The following is a 20,944-nucleotide window of genomic DNA, read 5'->3' on the forward strand; positions in this document are numbered from 1 at the left end:
ATTTTTTTAACAATATAAACTCTAAATATTGAAAATTTAACATTCATTATGTTAGAATTCAAACATTAATATATTAATATATAAATAATTGATCTTATATATAAAACTATATTTAATACATATGATCTCTATTTTTACTATCACATAAATATCACAGATCATTATCTTGCATTTATTAAAATAGATTCATCAGAATAATAATAAGATTAAATTTTTTTTCTCTGAATTATATGAAATTTTTATAGCCATTTTTATCCTCAAGAGGAAAACTGCATATCTTTCAACTTGTGATTAATGTTTGAAACAAATTAAACTTAATTACATTTTCATTATGAATTAGAATTTGAATCTTATTCAAAATTGTAGTAGCATCATGTATTATTGTAAAATTCCATAAATATTCTTAGATGTAAAGGTATTTTGGGGAATAACCAGATTCAAATATATATTAACTTTATACATACATTTAGTTATTAAATTCTGTGAATATTGCTATTGTTATAAAACTTTCCAGTAATACTTAAAAAATATTTAGTAATTCGTTGTTTTTAAAGAATTTTTTCGAAAGATTTGTTAAGTTTTCAGAATCATTTCAATCTAACTTGACTTTTTCACATTTTGGATTCAAGTCCCTAATAGGAAAATCAGAAGAAATTTCTTTGTATCGTTTTTCATATAATAATTTAATATTATCCCAAGCACATCTTGAAGTAATGGCACAAGAAACATTAGTAGGTCTTCTTCCAATCCAGACAAGAATTGCCTTCCAGTTATCTTCTATCACTCCAGGCTCTTCTATTGCAATAAAATTTACATGCCTGTTTTGCAAATTAAATAAATTTTCTACATGTTTACCATGTTCATATACAATATCAACAATAATCCACACAGTTTTACCATCATCTGTTTCAATGTAACCTTCAGATTTTGCAAAAACAGACAGTGTTCCACAACTTGTCAGAACAGTAAAAATTCCTTTTTTAAGATCATTGTTTTGATCATAATACGTTGTTTCCGACACTACAATATCAGAATTACAATCATTATTTATCTGTAGTGGTTGTTTTTTAATATTTAAAATAGCACTTTCATACTTTTCTTTTAATTTGAAGACTTCAGGTTCATCCATACTGTTGTCTGTGTCATTTCTGTTACTTTCACTTTCTTTACATTCGTTATCAAAATCAAGTTTGGTATTTTCTTCTGAATGAATTGTAATATCTGATTTTGTATTTTCTTCTGAATGAATTGTAATATCTGATTTTGTATTTTCTTCTGAATGAATTGTAATATCTGATTTTGTACTTCCTGTTGGTTCTGACTTAATGGAAGAATTTTCACTGCTGACTGAACTTAAGATACTGTTGACTGATGATACCTCCGAGGAGATGATGACACCTCTGAGGAGATGATGATGGTGAATGTGATGATTCTATATGAATACAAATTTATTATTATTATAAAAATGATAATATTTAGCAATACATAATTAGTTTAAAAAACCAAATTTTCATTTGTTAAATTTTTTTTGTCCTTTACAACTCATTATAAAAATATTGGAACAAATTGAACTTATTAAATATTTCAGACAATATAACTGATAAAATTTGAATCTATATTTGTATCTAATAAATCTAAACAACTTTCCTGTATCTTTTCTCCTCCCCTTCATTTCTATCTCCTAAGCATAATTACTGAATTATTAATTGTGTAATGCATTTCTAGAACAAAATGATAAGTCATTGCAAAAAGTTCATAGTCTGAATTTATAACAATTTATAACACTAATAATTTTCTATATGAATTTTTAATACAATACCAAATGATACATCTAACCTTTGATTTATGTGGAATCAATCCACTAACCCTTGCTCCTAACCTGCAAATTCTGCTTACCATGCAGATGAGTGAAATATCTGTATGGTAAGTAGAAGTTGAGGGTTTGAATCCTGCTGTGGGTCAATCTTTTCTTCCAGAATATAAATTTTAAATATTAAATTTAATACAAGATGGCAACTTAATCACCTATCTTTAGTCCAAATTACACAATATCTACATATTTGGTTAGCCTGATAATGAATCTGCTGTTATCATTTAATTATCATTAATAAATTTTGTTTGAGTATTTCTGGAATTTTCTCAGACCTTAATGCTTGTTAATATATAACAACAATTTGCTTAATATAAAATCAATACTGATAATATGTACAAATAACTAATAATATATGAATGACCTTGTAGACTATAATAGCCTGGAATGACCAAGAAGCAGCAAGTGCAAGAAATTTTAGAAAGAATTATTTTTCCAACATCTGTAACTAGTAATGTTGCAACGAATAGTATATTCGGCTGAACTATTCAGCTTGATTAGCACACGTACGAAAATTGGCACGCAAACTACATTATGGCAAGGACCCTGCTCTCTATTGGCCCGCTGTCACTACGCTTCGCCAATCGCATTAATTCTTGACAGTTGTAGCAGACAGACAGGAGTGTCATGGCAGTATGTGATAAGTGATGATATCAAATGTGGATAACAATGAAATGACCTACATGTGTAAATAACGGAAAAAAGACCGCAAAGTGAAAATGTGAAAATAAATATGAAATTGAGTTGATAACATAATCGAACAAGTCGAGGCAGCTTATTGGCATAAAATTTGCGGTTGTCAATGCCAAATAATTGTTCTCATGCTAAATGCTTGTAATGAAAGTCACTTAGCATGCATGGACGAAAGCCTGGGGCCATTCAGGCTACCAAGCTGTCTTGAATCTGTGAAATCATAACTGTGACTTATACCGACGTCCTATCTGTCTCTTTTCTCCGTTATCACCAGGCTACGAGTCATGTAATTGTAAAATGGGAAATCTACAACGGAAAAGTGATGAATCAAAGTATTGTGCACGCACATTATGATGTATGCATAGGCGTACGTGGACTAGAGCAATAGAGGAAAGAGAAAAGGAAGAGCAAAGACGAACGCTTAAAAAGAAAGATAGGCAGGGTCAGACCCTCAGATGTGCAATGATTCTCGAATGAATAGGTGTGTACGTGTGTTGATCTTCGTAATTATAAATTGTGAATACATGTGACTAATATTATTTTGTTTTTTATTTTGTGCGGTTATAAGTTATAAATAAATATAAACAAACAACACTAACCTGATAACATTATAATCTAAATACCAAAATGTTAATTTACTGTGTTTTTATTATTTCTTACTCCTGTTTTTAGGTATTCGGTATTTGGCCAAATAGCAAAAAATAGGCCGAATACCAAATAGTAACCGAATATTCATTGCATCATTAGTAACTAACAATTTAATCAGAATCTGTATCAACTGACACAAAAATTTGGATCATCTTTTCTTTACTCTTTTGAGTAGATTCTGTCTCAATGAGTTGGCAATTTTCAATTCTCTTAAATAAATTGTCCTAAAAATCCATGTATACTGTAATTAAAAAACGTTAAGATGACAAAATCATCTGAAATATTTGAATTCTGCAACTGTGAAAATCTGAACACAATGTTGTGTGTATGGTGGTTTAATCATAAATACAAATGATTGGTGATTTAATTTCATGTTTCTTTTGATTTTTTGAAATTGTGTAAATTGATATCATATATATAGGGTACTTTAATATATAAAAGTAACAAATTTAGTTCATTAATGAGCTATATTCAAATAAAATTTTTATAAACTTAATTTTAATATACAGCTTGCAAAAGGGTAATCAATGAAAATTTACCTGAAAGGCTTGTAAAGTTATCCTTTGGTGTATTGTTATTTTCAGTATTTTTGTCATAACACTTAAAATAAATTAAATTCTTATCATTTATATAAAACACATCAGAATATTTTTGGATGATTTCAAGTACAGTTTCTTCTGTAATTGAATAGTTTAGGCATAAACTGGGTTCTAATAATAAAAAATCATTGGGCTTTATGCAATAGCTGATGGAAAGAATATGAACCATTGCACAATATAAATGGACTTCTGACAGTATTTTTCTACAGGATCTGCTAGCATAAACTAAAAAATTTTCTAGAAAATAAAAATAAGAAATAGATTAATTTTAAATATTCAAATAAAATAATGTTCGTTATTTTTAATTATATATAGCTATTTCTATGAGGGGCATCCAGAAAATAAAGAACATTTGCACATAGGACTCTGTGCAGGTAAATTACTGCCATCGATTCAAGGTCAATTTATTCTCTGAAGTGCTAGCTTAGCTTATGTAGAGTTTTGATAATAGCAGGTTTTTTGCTACTGTTTTGTCAAGGGTTAAAATACAAAGATCCTGCCAAATGTGAATTATTATTATTTTTCTAAACATGTAAAGAGTTCATCCTATAGAAATTCATAAACAAATCATGGAAGTCTAAGGTAATCACATTATGCACAAAGCAAATGTAAACAAAATGTGTTTAATGTTTAATCAAGAAAGATAATGTGCAATCACACTCTACTGCAGTCATTCAAGCTGTGATTCAGAACTTTGGCTGGAATGTTTTCAACTATCTGCCATACTGATCCAACCTAGCCCCCAGTGACTTTCACCTTTCCCAAGCTGAAAGAGTTTTTAGGGTGGATTTGGAAAGTTTTAGAATGGATGAGAAGTGAAAGAAATGTCACTAACTGGCTGAAAGAATTGGCAGTGGAAATCTATGACAAAGGAATCCAAAAATTAATGTCACACTATGACAAATGCTTTAATCAATGCATGTAGAAAAGCAACTGGTCTTGTACTAATTACTTAATAAAACTTTTTCCTTTCATTATTGTTTATTTCCTTTTTTTATAGGCAAACATTCTTTATTTTCTGGATGTCCCTCATATGTCATATACTAAAATTTTTTATGTAGTAAGTTCTTGACTTATGTGAATTTGAGTTACATAGATTTGTAGATATGTTGTGATATTTTGATTTACAATTATCAAAAGCATGTATCTAGTACTATTTTGAACAAACATGGTTAAAACTGAAAAATAAAAGTTATTACTTTTTCAATGTTTTCTTTTTATAAGCAGATGATTTACCTATCCTCTGAAACAAATACATTGTATTTAATCACCATTTGAGATAGTTTTTCAACTTGCAGAGAAACCTTCAAATGAATTAACCACAAAAGAAGAATTTACTGCATTTAATTGGGTGAATTTTGAAAAACAAGAATTAAATTTTATTATTAAAAATTTTAAAGCATATTATTGACTATTAATGAATATAGGCTGCTTTTTATGACTAGTAAACCAAAGCAAAATATCTAATAAAATTGATATTATTTCAATTACAATAATAAATTTTTAAACTAAGTGAAATGTTTAATTATAGGCCTACTAATTATTCAATGGTTTACAATATAAATTTATATTTTAAATTTATATAATAGAAAGGTATTCCTTTTATAGGTATAATTTTTATATCTATTCATAATTAATAGGTATAAAAATACCTATTAATCATAAATTATTAAATATTATTAATAGAAATTACCTAAACAGCAAATACAAATTACTTTTCAGATTATAATTACACTGACAGAAATGGGAAATGTTACATCATAGAAACATTGAATGATTTTTATGATAGTCTATAGCAATGTTTTTCAACCTTTTCTATCTCACAGCACACTTGAACCTATAATTAAATTATTTTAGGTTGCACGGCAAAAACTTCCTCAGGAAAAAATCATGTGATTTAAAGTTGTGTTTGTAAACATTCTATTGTCATCTTACTTACCACTTAACCTAATTGATTTTGTGAATTAAATAAAACAGTATTGTTCTTCCTTAAAATAGCAGCAGGTTACTATAATAGTTATTTAATTTAATAATTTTCATTTACATAAGAAAAGCAAGCACATAAGTCTTAATTTGCATTTAAAAGTGGCATGATAACTGCCTTTATAAACCTGCCCAATGTCTCACTATTTCTCAGTTAAAATAATTTGAACTAAATAGGCAATTATAGATATGGTTTTTATTAAAAGAAAATTGCACTTTAATTGGAATAACCCAGTGTTACGTACATATAAATTTGCTTATGAATATATATTTTCTACTACATTGTGTATATACGTTTATTTACCATAACAATGAAAAACTCCTATAATCAATTTAAAGAGGTTTTAATTTTGACACATACACTTATTATTCTTTGGGCTTCTTTCGAAAATAATTTGTTTAATAACCTTCAAAAATTTTCGCAGCACAACTATAATCCTCTTTGCAGCACATCAGTTGAAAATCATTGGTCTATAGACTTAACATTTTATGGAATGTATCAGTTGATAATTATGATAATGACAATTTCTCATTTATGCAATATACAGAAAAATGATATATCTAATGAAGAGAACATTTTTGTAGTAAATAATGTAGTGATGTAGTAGATAATTTTTTATTTATACTTATGTTTTCATACTCTGTTTTTAAGTTGTTTATAAAGTGTTATTCCATGGTATAAAGTCAGAGCTCTTTACAAACATTTATCAGGCTTTGAGAAAGTTCAAATTAATGGAATCAATGAGATGACTATATTCTTCCATGATATTTCTAATGGAATTGGTCACAGTGCAATAACTGATCTCAAATAGGAGAGTGATGGAATGAGGAAGACATTCAAACTGAGAAGTCCAGCACAGAATCTATCAGAAGGACATGATCATCATCAGAAGATCATAGGATTATCATTTGACTGTCACTAAAAGACAAATGACTGAAACTTAAATCCAAATCAGTTGTTAGAAGTAGTGTCCACACACATTTAAAAACAGACTGCATGAGGCTGGCCTAAGATGATGAGTTAGAATGTCAGTTTATTTTTAACTTGATATCATTACCAATAGAAACTAACCTAGTGTACAGCTAGAATAAACTAGACTACTGAATGGCAAAACTTACTGTTCAGTGATTACCTGATTTTGGTTTGTGATGTAATTGAATACCATTATTATTCCAATTATTTTCCACCAATAATACATTTTTGACAGCACTTAAGTGAAAAATTCCAGTTAATTCTAAAATATCTTTTCTCAAATGTTCAGCTTCCTTTAAATCATTGCAGTAACAATATAGCTTCTTAATATCAAATTCTTTCAATGGTATATGAATTTTTTTCTGCAATTTTAATTTTAGAGATTGAGCCAAATTATAAAGCGATAGTTGATTATTGAAAATTTTCATTAATTCTTGTAATAAACAATCTATAGAAAAACAGACTGTTATTAGTCATATCAATAAAATAAGAAATTATAATATTTGTGATTAAAGATTATTATTAATGGCATTATGAATAAAGAATTAGAATTATTGAACAACTTAAATATTAAGTATGATTATTAAATACTGAATGCTTTCATCAGAAATTCTTAAATAATTTTTAACTATTCAATAGATACTTTATATGGTTAGAAATATATGCAAATAAGAATTTAATTTTGAATGATAAATATTTTATTTTTAAAATAATTAAAATTATCTCTAATATTCTCTCTCTAAAAAATGTTCAAAATTAAAATATTTTACTAGTAAAAAATTATTTCATGCAATATGGTACTAAAAGTGATGGTTAATGTTACCTTAGGTAGCCAAGATGGCAGCTCATCTCTGATTCCAGCAAGGAAACAGTGGGATGCACATTCTAACCTAACCTAACCTATTCTAATAAATTACCATAATTATTAGCAACCAAATTATTAGAATAGGTTAGAACGTGCATCCCACTGTTTCCTTGCTGGAATTAGAGACGAGCCGCCATCTTGGCTACCTAAGGTAACATTAACACACAGAATTAATTATCACAAAGCAATAATTAATTCTGTATGTTAATGTTTTACAAAAGATTAAATATACCATAATTTCCTGCAAATAGCTCACAGGTCATCTGTATCTAAAAGTAAATTTGAAAGACAAAGCTATCAAATATACTTTTAGATCCAAGGGCTCCTCAAACATTTTTTCTGTTGGCCCCTTCAAGGATTCCTTGACTTCTTATCAACTCTCAATCTTTTTCTTGCTAATACAATTAATAATAAATCTGGCAAGCCAGTATTTGTCCACACACCATTTTCATAGAAAAGATCTGTTTACAGTATGCAAATTTACATCATCCTGAACCTATTATATATACATAACCCATTAGACTAATAATTTTTAATGATCCATTTTCAATCAATCCTCAAAAAATGTCTTATCCCTTTGGGTTAATAAATATTGACCACTTTGGGAACTCCTGTGTTAAACATTTCTTTATGCACTTAGATATATTCATCTGTCATTGCAACTTTTCCAAAAATCAACAAGCATACAATACACATGCTTCAATTTAGTTCTTTCTTGTTCATTTTCTATACTTGCTTTAATTTTTATATTCATGCTTTAATTAACATTATTAAACACTTCTACTTTTATCTTAAAAGCTGATAATCCTCTCTCTACATAATAATTCTCAGAAAACTATTTAGAAGTTAACATGATTTTATCATATTTTGGTTGTTTACAACAAAGAAAGAGTTAAGCAATAACTCAAATCTGTCTGTGGATATTAATGATACAAAAAAATTAACTAAACAAAATTTAAAGTTTATTTTTGCAATTATCATTATTGCGTTATTATATAAATAAAACAGAAATTAAACAAATAATAAAATTTTGTCACTCAGCTGCCTTTTTGTATTTTTGACTTTTAATATAGTTTAGGTCAGTGTTCTCAAACTTTTTGGACCGCGACCCCCCTTATGCACTAAAAAATTTCAAAGGACCCTCGAAGAATAAGTATGTGTCAAAAAACATCCCGGAGGGAGGGGGTTAGGCTCGTATTTAAATATTTATATTATTTTTATTATTTATATGTGCAATTTATTTAAGTAAAAATTATTTTATATATTTTTTATTTCAATTATTTCTAAACATGAATCCAAAGTAAATTTATAAAATATTTGAAAAAATTGATCTTGCATCAATTTTTCAGCGACCCCCACTTTGAGAATCACTGGTTTAGGTAATTCTATCCCAAAAATTCTGTTTATTCCATTTCACTTATTTTATAATTAGATGTATAGTACAATGAAATGCCAATGTAAATAAAAAATTGGGTTGATACTTTCCAGTGTCCATGGTAGCTGTGGAAGTGCTGCTTCCCTTGTATTTTCTAAAATATAAATACATATTGTGCAATTATTTTCATGTTTTAACGTACTTTGAATTAATTAAAATTAATATTTTATTATAATATATGTATCTTATTACAAATTTCTACACTACATGTGAAAAAAAAATGATAAGATTGCTATTGTATATTCGAATATAAATTCGTATATGCATATTCCCAATGGGAAGCACTGTATTGTTAAATACGAGACAGCTTCCACAGAGAAAATATTTGAATCATGTAAAGTAGCCAAATTATACGCATTTGCACATGCACTTTACAGAGCACCAACCTCACACGGTTTAGCTCTTGGATGAAACACACCAAAATATCGTATAACGCTTCCTATGATTCTATCCAGAGCCGGCACAGCTTCCCTATCATCAAATGTTACCGCATGCCACTGATACTTTCTAAACTGCATATAAGTAAGTGTCTTATTTTCAATGCTTGTTTTACAGGTGTGGGTATGATAGCACAGGTTATTTGAAAGTTTCATTTCCATTTTGGCAACTTTTTCAGCATTTATTCAAGGGAGGGTTATAAGCAGGAAATTATGGTATAACAAAATATTAATCAAAAATGTAAATTTTGTAATCATTAAACTTTCTTACCAAATAATCCAATTCTACTCCTATTACTATTATACCAATATGTTTTTGGATTAGAAACTTTTTCATTTAGGAAAACTCTGTTTCTTCTGCTAATATAAAATAAATCTGGCAAAAGTGAAATAAACGTTTTCAATATATTTATATTGGTAAAATAATCACAAAATGACTGTGATACTGTCTTTCTTGCTTTATATAAATCTGGAAAATGAAGTGGCTCTTTAAAGGAATGTTCTTTTAAAATTATAATTATTTCTATCTCAGCTGTCAACTGTAGAAATGTTGAACATATAATTTGTAATAAACAATCTGAAAAATAAAATACAAAGTACTTCAGTCAAAAAATTAGGAATTACTATGAAGGAAGTTACTCTATCTGTATTTATTTAACACATTTTGCTGGGCAACACATGATATGTTGCCCAGCAATTCACCCAAGTTGTGCATTGCAGAAATGCAATACACACTATACACTGAAATCTAAGTTGTGTTACATTGTTGCAAAATGCTAGCCATATAAAAATATTGGAAATAGTTAAAGCATAGCCCGTGGGAATAAAAAGTGCACTTGGCCCAGTACATTTTTTAATGATAGAATACTAATAGGAATTTAATTTTTTTCTCCCAAAAAATATGAAAAATAAGCAAAATTTGTCTTTCTAATGTTTTTCTTTTACAATGAACATGAATAAGTACAATATTGTAAAAATATAAAACACACAAACAAATATACAAGAAACAGACTTCATTATCTCTCAGTGAACATAAACAGTAATAAAAATACAAATGGTACAGTGGGACCTCGCTTAATGAGCATAATTCGTTCCAGAGTCGTACTCATAATGCGAAACACTCATTAAGCAAAACAAATTTTCCCATAGAAATTAATGTAAAATACGATAATACATTCCACACTGGAAAAAAATACTTAAATGTTTTATGTATAATGTTTATCCAAAGAAATTTATACAATATGCATTGTTAATAAGCGTGAATCACCATCATCTTTTCTTCTAGTGCGAAATGAACCAACCTGATATGAGAATTCAATTTGCAGAAGACAAAAAAAAACTCACAGATAATATGTTTGATAAGCACTCCAGACGATATGCCAAATTCTTGGGCTACGTAAAGGCTATAATTAAATAATAGAAATGAATTAATTTGACTAGAGATAGGCAGTTATGTTTCCATCTCATATTAAATTTAATAATTATAAGTAGTTAATTTTTAATTCAGACAATTCTAAAATTTAATAAGAGATGGCAGCATAACTGCCTACCTCTAGTCAAATTAATTAATTTCTATTATTTAATTATAGCCTTTATGTAGCCTAAGAATTTAGCATATCATTTGGGATGTTTATTATATAATGGGCTTTGGTTGTTGATGTTTATAAGTAATATGTGTGAACACAAGTTTGGAAAAATGTGAGATTACAAGTGACTCTAAGATGCTAGCAGAACGAGTGCTAAACACAGACTGATGGAGCATGCGCACAATTCAGGACTTCCCCTCTCCTCGTCACTTGTTATGCGAAACATTGCTCGTTAAGTGAGACAAATTTTTAAATTTGTTTTGCTCGTTATGCGAGGTTCCACTGTATATTATTTCAGCGATTATTCTATTTTCCTGGATTTGTATCAGTCCATTTAAGCAACCATGAATGTGATAGAAGTTTTGTTGAATTCAAAGCTGGTGATCATACAAAATGACATAACATGATCAAAAAAAAAATCATTCAGGCCACATGTTGCAGTTTTGCCACATGCCTAAAAATTGAGAAAAAAAATGTTTTTTAACAATACAGATAAAATTATATTAAATAGCCAATGTATTTATGCTATTTTGTTCAAAAAAAGGACTATGGCCCACTACTGTGGTGTTTAATGTGTTAAATATATCCTACTAATTCTTACTATTTAGAGAATTAGTCATTAATTTTGCATATTTATAAAATGTTTAAATAATAGATTTGAAAACTATATAGATAAACATACAATAATCAGATAAAAATCTTAAAGAAATAAAATAATCATGTTTTCACACCAAAGTCAAACTACAAAATAAACTTCTATCCTGTAGAATTCTTATAACATGAATATTCAAAGTTTCACAAAAACTGCATACAATAATTAAAAAACAGCATTAGTCTTATGGTATCAATTGTCTGACTGTATTTTGCTAAGTATTGACTTAAAATTTTATATACACACCTAATTTTTAAATATCAACAAGTCTGAATAAAAACTATTTTTTCTTACTACAATAATTATCATTGTTATGAATTAATTTTAGTTAATTTGTTCATGAAATCACAATATATAATTATGCATTTTATGACAAAAAGTTAGTTTGTTGACTTACATAACTATAAACTTTTTTATTGACAAATCTGATCTGTCTTCAGAAAAATGAAAAATAGATGATAAGCAATTATCTGTACATTAGTAGTGTAATTTTATGGTAAACTCAACAATATTAATTAATGAATTTCTTTAGACATGAACTATATTAAGATTGGATTAATGTATCTCCTTACAACTGAACCAAATTCTATGGAGATAGATGGATACTATTACTAAACATCTGTATGATTACTTGGTACTACTAATGTACAAAAAATAAAATTTGTTCCCTTGTTTTTTGAAGTGATTAAATTCTATATATTGCTAATTTTTATTACTAATATATAGAAAAAATAAACATACATTAAATAATGAAATTGTGGGGAAGTACTCGATCTTTAGAGTATTCCCCGTGCAGGAACAAAATAAAAAGAAACTTCAATGAAATAAATCACTCACTCTATGACTCCAATGCAAGGAACTTAAAGTTTATTTCAGTCCTTCCAATCACTACTCTGTCCCTTCGCTATAACAGACACTAAAACAAAAGAAACAACACACACAAAAAAAACAATCTCGCGACTCTATCGTCTACACGTCTACTCTCTATTCTTTCTTCCGAAAAAGTCCTTCTTCTTCCCTTGAGCATGCGCGATCTCCTTCCCCCTCTCTGTTTTTCTTCCGAAAACGCGGCCCATCCTTTCTTTACCCTGCAGCCCACCCAAGGATCACGCAATAGAACACGTGATCTTTGGACCACATATCTCCTCTTCTCCCATTAACTTTTACGACAGGAAGCTTTTACGCTATGAGTGCCTCTCCCTTCTTTACACTGTGAACCACCCAAGGGATTGGTTACGAGTCGGTTAAGTAACAGAACACGTGGTCTTCAGACCACAAAATATTATTTATTAACAAAATTAACTTTTCAAAATTAGCAAAATTATTTATTAACAAAATATTCTATATTTTAAACATTGTTTTTCTAAATGACATTAATGATTGAGACAGTGAGATAAGAATTATGTAATAATAAATAATAATGATCAAAGGAAAAGTGGATATAGAAAAATGTTGAAGATGGTTAATATCAGGAACTGAGGACTTGATACCAACTGCCCAAGAACAGGCTATATGAACAATGCAATCAAAGGAAAAATTGAAAAATCAACAACAGACTTAAAGTGCAGATTATGCAAAAACAGAAGAAACTGTGGACCATATTCTTAGCTCCTCACACAAACTGACTATAAGCAATGCCATAATACAGTTGCTAAAATGATCCACTGGAACATCTTCCAAAACTACCTTGTATAGACTACAAAAAAATAGTGGGATCATGACAATGAAAAATCAATGAAGTTAAGTTCCTGTGGAACTTCAGAATACAAATGGACGAAGGTTTAGCACATAATACACCAGATAGAACTGTTGTAGAGAAAAAGAAAGTGTGGATCATAAACATTGTCATACCAGGAGATTCCTGAGTTGAAGAAAATGAACAAGAAAAGATAAAATATCAAAATCTAAAATTTGAATTCAAAGGTTATACAGTGAAGATCCTTATTATCCGTCCAGATCTTTACGAATGTTCTGTCTCGAGTTGTTCTTTACGACTCGAGAATGTCCGTTAGATGGTTCGAGGAAAGCTACACCTCCACACTCAACAAGTAGTTATATACAGTTTATTTACACTACAAATATTTACAAAGTCTGTACAATGTTCAACAACATTACATACGCTACTGTAACAAAGCTGTGATGCCGCACGTCGGCTTGTCTGTCCAGGGAACTCAAGTCGCTTTTCCGGAGATGGCTCAACCGCGTGGCCGTCCGTCTCTACACTAACCTTTTTCCGGAGGACTTTCCAAGAGGAGAACGCTCTCTCTATACACCTCAAAGGCTTACCTAGTGTCAGAGATCACCACGTATCCGGTCTCTCGCCCTTTCTCTCCGTTTTGCTCGCCACCCTACCAATTTAAGGGATCCTGCTACTACCTCCTGCGACCAATCAGTTCCTTCCCTTTCTTAGAGCTTTCAAAGACATCCGCCCTATTTCCCGCCGACGTAGCTTACATTTGCGTCCGTGCTTTATTTACATTTTTTTCCCAAGCCGGCCGGCACGTGGCCAACACATGACCCTTAAGCGGAGATGCTACTCCTTTGATCCTTCCGGCCGTTTATGGCCCCAGCTCCAGGTGGGACTAATTATCCTGTCGTGCGGCTTTTCGACTCAGGACGCTAAAAGCGACCTTTACACCTCCCACCGACAAGGTTCAAACTGCGCTTCACAAAAGCCGGTTTGACCTAAACAATACTACCACGACATACAACAATCTTTACCGTACAAATTGTTTTGTCACGCTACATTTCCTCCTTTTCTATTACAAGGATCAAGTTACTACAGATTATAAACTATACTAACAACATACAATATTTAATATTTTACAGAAAAAAAAAACATTTACAAAGTCAATACAATTTTCGGCAAATTGTCCCGTCACATTGCATTCAGAATCGCCTGGTAGATACTGATTACATCTATCCGAAAAACTTAATACCAAAATTAAACTGCCTTGTCTGTATGATCTGGAGGTTCCAGGTTGCTCCTGACCTCCAGTCTGGATAGGACTTCGATATCATTACGATTTTTCCCTCTTCTGTGCGCGATTTTTACCTTATTATCCCGCGATACCACAAACTAGCAGTTGTGGCACCAGTGGTCATCAACACACTAGGTGCTATTCCAAACATTTATGCAAGCACTTAGAAGATCTGAAAATTGGAAAAATCACCATCAGTCAATTACAAATGTATTGCTTGGTATGCATATATTCTATACTGATACATTACTACATCTTAGATTCTTGGGAAGAATCTAATGTAAAATAGCCAACACCAGTGATACAACTGATGGCTGAGAGTAAAGATACATTTCCATAACAAATGAGCCAACTAAGAGAGTGCCATTAAATAAAATAAAATAAAATAAACAACGATTCAAACTTCAGCAAAAATTCTTTAATCTTAAGCATATTTGATTTCAAACGAAGTAACTTAAGATGGACGCTTAATGCGTTTGAAAACGTTCTTAAGATTAAAGAATTTTTGCTGAAGTTTGAATGGTTGTTTATTTTATTTTATGATATTGTCTCTTCAGTAAGAGTGCCATTTTTCTGGTTAATTTGTGGCATATTTATTCAGAGATGTCACAAAAATATTCTGATTGTTTGGCCTTTTGGAGGACATATTTAAATATACAGTAGACTCTCATTACTATAATTATGGATATTGTTATCAATTGTTTAATGTTATCAGAATTATCAACTCCAAAAACAAGTTAAAACTATACAATAAAAACTTCAATTAATGTAAGTTTTCTTTGATGTGGTAATAAAAGAAATTTTCACTGAGATAATTAGAGTTTATTCTGTGATTGTTTCGCCCTTCATCTTTCAAGTAGCAAAATTATTCATAAGAATAGCTCATAAAATTTCCCTATAAACAAATTTAATCATATGATATATTTTCACTACTTGTTTTACCTAAATGTTTTTTCAAAACTCAAATATGTTTATACACAACATATTTGAATCTAGAAAATGCAGTAAATTCAATATCAACAAGCAATGCTGTGTGCAACGCAATGACCATACATGAAGAATTGGCATTAGTATGTGGTACAAACATATAGGAAAATGTGAAGTAACATTTAAAAATGTTTCATTATTGTATAGCCTATAAAATCAATCTGGATATCTTTTTGATCTGACCAAGATAGATTACCTATTTTAATAAACAGATTTAAAATATATTACTAAATAATTACCTGAATTAAATACTTTCCATAATCCTCCTTCACTGTATTCTACAGTATATTTTGAATAAATAGAATACTTTTGAATTTTATCATAAAATTTAATTAGAAAAATATCATGAAATTCTTTTATTGCTTCTATTAGAAAATGTTGGCATTTAAAAATATTTCTGAAATTATCATATTTCTTGAAAAATTCATTTTCAATATAATCCAGATAATGCTCTTTCTGTGGACCCACAACTTCAATTAAAAATTCATACAGTTGCAATTTTGCTAGTAAACATTCTAAAACTGTTAAAACTTCATTAACAGCTGAGCCTAGAATGATATTAAACAGCAATTATCTTCCTTATAGTCAAACTGTTTAAAAAGTTAAACATTAAAAATTTATAAAAATATATCAATAGCAATGGTTAAAAAAAAATCATTAAAACATATAGAAATTTAACAATAATTATTACTTAATTTGTTGTCCAACCTTGTGGGACATAAGAGATGTTTGCATCTAATAATATTTAATATTTATAAACAAAGAGAATGAAACCAAATTCCAGCACCAAATTGGGTTAATGTTACCCTAGGTATACAAAATGGTGACTCATCTCCAATTCCAGCAATCAGAAGACGGAAAAGTGGGGACGCACGTTCTAACCTAACCTAACCTATTTTAATAAATTACCATAATTATTAGCAACCAAATTATTAGAATAGGTTAAGTTAGAACATGTGTCCCCACTTTTCCGTCTTCTGATTGCTGGAATCGGAAATGAGCCACCATTTTGTATACCTAGGGTAACATTAACTCAAAATTGTAAGACAGCAAACATTTTCAATCATTTGCTGTCATACAATTGTGTGCTGAAATTTGGTTTCATTTGCCTTGTTTATTAATTATATCCAGTTTTGAGTTGTTAATTAATATTTATAATTGTAATAGCTAAATAAATAAATTTAAAATCTAAAATAAAATTTTTATCAATAAACAAAGTATCACAATGGAGCAAAAAATGTAATGAAACATTATATTAAAATGAATATGACTTAAATAAGATAAAATAAATGATAATTCAATGTAATTGATTTCTATTTTTACTGCTTGTATATTGTTTATAATTTGTGATTTTAACATGATTTTAAGATGTGATTTAAACAGTTGCTGAGAATCAGAGGTTTTCCTGCTATATCGAGAGTTTTCCTTATTAAACATTTTTTAATAATTATTTAAAAATTATTCTAATTATAATTAGAATAATGTGCATTTCATGAGAATTCATAAACAATTAATAAAACCACTTATCTACTAAACTTATAACTTGTTTGAAACTCATTGTCATCATTATACAATAACTGGAATGTTCTATTTTCATTTTTTATTTTTCTCCCTCTTAGTGTCTACAGGGCAGAAAGAATTGTTTTTAATCATACCAATTCTAGTTTGGCCAGGTCCACAATGAGGATATTCAGGTGACGAGGAGACATATCCAGCATAACCAGTTAGACCATCCTTGAAATATTCCAAATATTGCTTGCTTAGATTTGATTAGGTCCTCAGAGTGGTAAGATGATATCTTAACTATCTCAGCCATCCAATTTTCAGAATGTTTTATTTATGGCAATAAACTAGAAAATAGTTGTGTGTTCTGAAATTTTTATGTTAGAAATTTAAATTGAAATTGATATCTCATTATAAATTCCAAAGATATATATATTGAAAATGTTAAGACACACTATAATATTTTTTAAACAATAAATAAAGCAGTGTCAAATTGATTATTTAAATATTGAATGGTGTGGTGATGGATGTCACCACCCTGCAGATATTGTGTTTTTTTTGTTATTTTCTCACATTTATGTTTTGTAAATTTACTACTGTTTGAATGCTCGATAATTTAATTTTAACTAATTTTTATACATTTTCTACAACTGTAACCACTGTTAAATTATTAATAAATGGGTCTCATAACTCTCATGAGAAAAGGCAAGAATGAGAACTTAGTATGGTGACTGTTAGTTAAAGCAAATTTTGTCGTGTCTTTTTTAGCAGAAACAAGAAGCATAAACACAACGATCATTTATTACATAACATAATTTTGAAAAGGTAGTCCATCTTGAGGTCGTAAGTGACTTGACAACTGCAGCTTTTATAGCAGCTTTGAGAAGGTTTACTTCAAGAAGAAGTAAGCCCACTGATATATTTAGTGATAACGGTACAAACTTTGCTAACAATGAGCTTCAGGAGTTACTTCAATTTTTGAATAAAGATAGTACTAAACAGGAAGTTATTTCAATTTGTAATCAAGGTATAAGCTGGTACTTTATTCCTCCTCATTCCCCACATTTTGGCAGATTATGGGAATCAAATCTAAAAAGATGCTACTTGTTTCAGTTTAACATTTCAAAATTAAAATTTTCAAACTAAAATTTTATATCAATATTAAAATAACTTTAATTTCTGTATTGTAACTATTATTATGGTAAATTATCATCAATTTTGTGATATAATTTTAAACTAAGCTTATAATCAGTATTAGTTAATCTAAGTAAAAACTATTTACACAATAAGAAATTTAGCATTATAAAAAATTACTGATAATTAAATAAAATTACATCTGAATAAACAACAGTACTTGTTTAATTTTCAATATCAATGCAGAGCTCTCAACTGTCCACTTTTTGTGTAGACAATTAACTTTTCAAGGGGTGATGTCCATGTGTCTGCTATATTGAAATTTGTCCACTTCTTTCATCAATGTTTCCAAATTATTAATCTTTAAAAGCATTGAACAACCTTTTCTGAATTCTACCAAATATGGACAAATGCATAAAGAGCAATCCATGACTTAACCCAGGGATGGACAACCTTTTTCTATGTAAGGTGCACTTCAAAACTTTTGAACTGATGCAGGTCGCATACAAGAGAAAAGAGGTAAAAAACGCCAGTAATTGCAATTATTTATTTACACTGTAGACCTATATATTATTATAAATTAGCATAAGTATACTTAATTTAGCTTCTGGAATTGATGTAAATGTAATATATTGGAAATATTTGGTTAAATATTAGTCACTGCTGGTTTTAAATTAGTTTTGATGCGTCTGTTAGTCGGTTTCTTGTTTTAATTTTTACTAAATTCATTGCATGAAAACTATTCACATACATAGAAAATAACGTTTGAATTTTTCCTGCATACTTTCTTAAGTTGGCAAATTGATATATTTATTCATATTTTATGCAAGCTGTGGACTGCCCATCCCCGACTTAACTCATCCTTAGACAGATGAGAAAGAAGAAAAGCATTGTTTCATTTTATACTTTGTTTTAATAATAATAAACTTTGGAAAAAATTTATTCAGTTTCTACACTGTTTTTTTTTTTTAAACAGTACAGAAACTGAATAATAATAATATTAAAGAAATGAAAAATATTTAATGCTAAACAAACATTTTTGATAACTAGCTATCATGATTGGGTTAAATATATTCAAAAAAGAATGCCATAATTTAAAGGAAGAGTAATCATCTAATTAGTTGTTGATGTTACACATAGTATTTATTTCTGGACTTCGTGCTAGAGGGAGGGTGTTGCTAATCTTTGAAATTTATGGGCCTTGATTGTCATCTAAATTCTCATAATTTTTTACTTGGTGTAAGTTTTTTACATCTCAGATGTTTTTATTTGGATTATCATTTCTGTAAGCCTTGCACTAGAAAATACCATCAAATTTGACAAAATCATCACATTTCAATTAAAATTTTGCTGTCAGCTTTTTTTGGAAAATTACAGGTTGAGAGCTCTGAAATGTATTTTACTTTCATATTATACTTGCCTATATTAAAACAATTGTCATATCTATCATAATAGTTATTTGGAAGATTTATAGAATTAGTTCTAAGAATATTGTTGCTTTTACTGATGTAAAAACAATCTGGAAATTTTTGAAGAGCTGCTTCCACACATTTTTCACATTGAAATTGTTTTAAACACTTCTTTTCTGTAGCAGCAGATTCTGATTTCAGTTTTTGCAAAATATATTCCATAGATACGCAATTAGAGTTGTTTAGTTCTTGATCAATCAGTTCAATTAACTTCAGCTCAGCTAGTTGTCTTGTACTTGACATTCTGAAAAAAAATTAATACTTTTACTTTTAATACATACTGGAAAGACTATGGGGAAACTGGCCCTTATTTAGGTTTTAGAGACATGAAGAAAACCTGAAAAACTCCACATGGCCAGCTCACTGGTGAGGCACAAACCTATGACCAATTACTGATGTTCAATGGTTTTAGCCACTGGTTGACCACTGAACTAACATTAATTTTTCTCTAAATTTCCAATTTTACATGAAAATTCTTGCCAACCATTTTAATTTAAGGAATAGATTAATACAAAATAACTCAGTGCAAGTACAATATAAAAATATATAACAAGCCATATAATATATTTTCTTATACGTGTGCATGGCAAAACACTGATACCTGAGTAATCGTTTTTGTTGGACTGCAATCTGAAAAAATTGTAGATCTATAAATTCCCACTGTTGTCTGTCTGTCTTTCCTTAATCTCGAGAACAGAGTTAGATAGATGAAAGATGAGACCAGCTATGGAAACTGTAGTGATATCGGACCTCCTCATTCTACCTCAACTGCAGTTTTGTCGGTCCATGTGCAATCCAGTTGCATGAGTTGTAAAGGGTAATAAGAAAATGTAGACAAAGGGCCATAAAAAAGCAGAGAGGAAAGGTGGGAAAAAGGACAGTCAGAGTAGGTGAGAGGACGAGAGAGAGAGGAAGAATGGTGAAGTCCGAAAGTGGAATTAAAGATTTTTTTTTGTGTTACGATATTTGGTTGTTCCAGTTCTGGTGACGAACCAGTGGGACGGAATCTGTAATTCAGATCAGGTTCTCTACAGAAACCTTTGGGACAGGAGGCCCCAATTAACTATACATGAACTTCTGATGAAAACTGGACATCAAATTATTTCAATTCAAATATTTTCCCGTGAAA

The 20,944-nt window shown here is 29.4% G+C and overlaps 1 protein-coding gene across 1 annotated transcript; it reads right to left on the reverse strand.

Annotated features, from left to right (window-relative positions):
- Positions 1 to 365: 365 nt before the first annotated feature.
- Positions 366 to 20,085, reverse strand: LOC136973396 (uncharacterized). Its single transcript, XM_067268120.1, has 6 exons — positions 19,767 to 20,085; positions 15,949 to 16,257; positions 9,775 to 10,080; positions 6,927 to 7,214; positions 3,751 to 4,047; positions 366 to 1,432 (listed from the first exon to the last, which is right to left on the reverse strand). Exons 1-6 carry the CDS (start codon positions 20,056 to 20,058, stop codon positions 1,338 to 1,340), a joined length of 1,587 nt encoding a protein of 528 aa, XP_067124221.1. The 5' UTR covers positions 20,059 to 20,085; the 3' UTR covers positions 366 to 1,337.
- Between the last annotated feature and the right edge of the window lie 859 nt (positions 20,086 to 20,944).

The sequence above is a fragment of the Centruroides vittatus genome, unplaced genomic scaffold (assembly GCF_030686945.1).
Source record: "Centruroides vittatus isolate TY-2023 unplaced genomic scaffold, ASM3068694v2 contig_1074, whole genome shotgun sequence".
NCBI lineage: Eukaryota > Metazoa > Arthropoda > Arachnida > Scorpiones > Buthidae > Centruroides > Centruroides vittatus.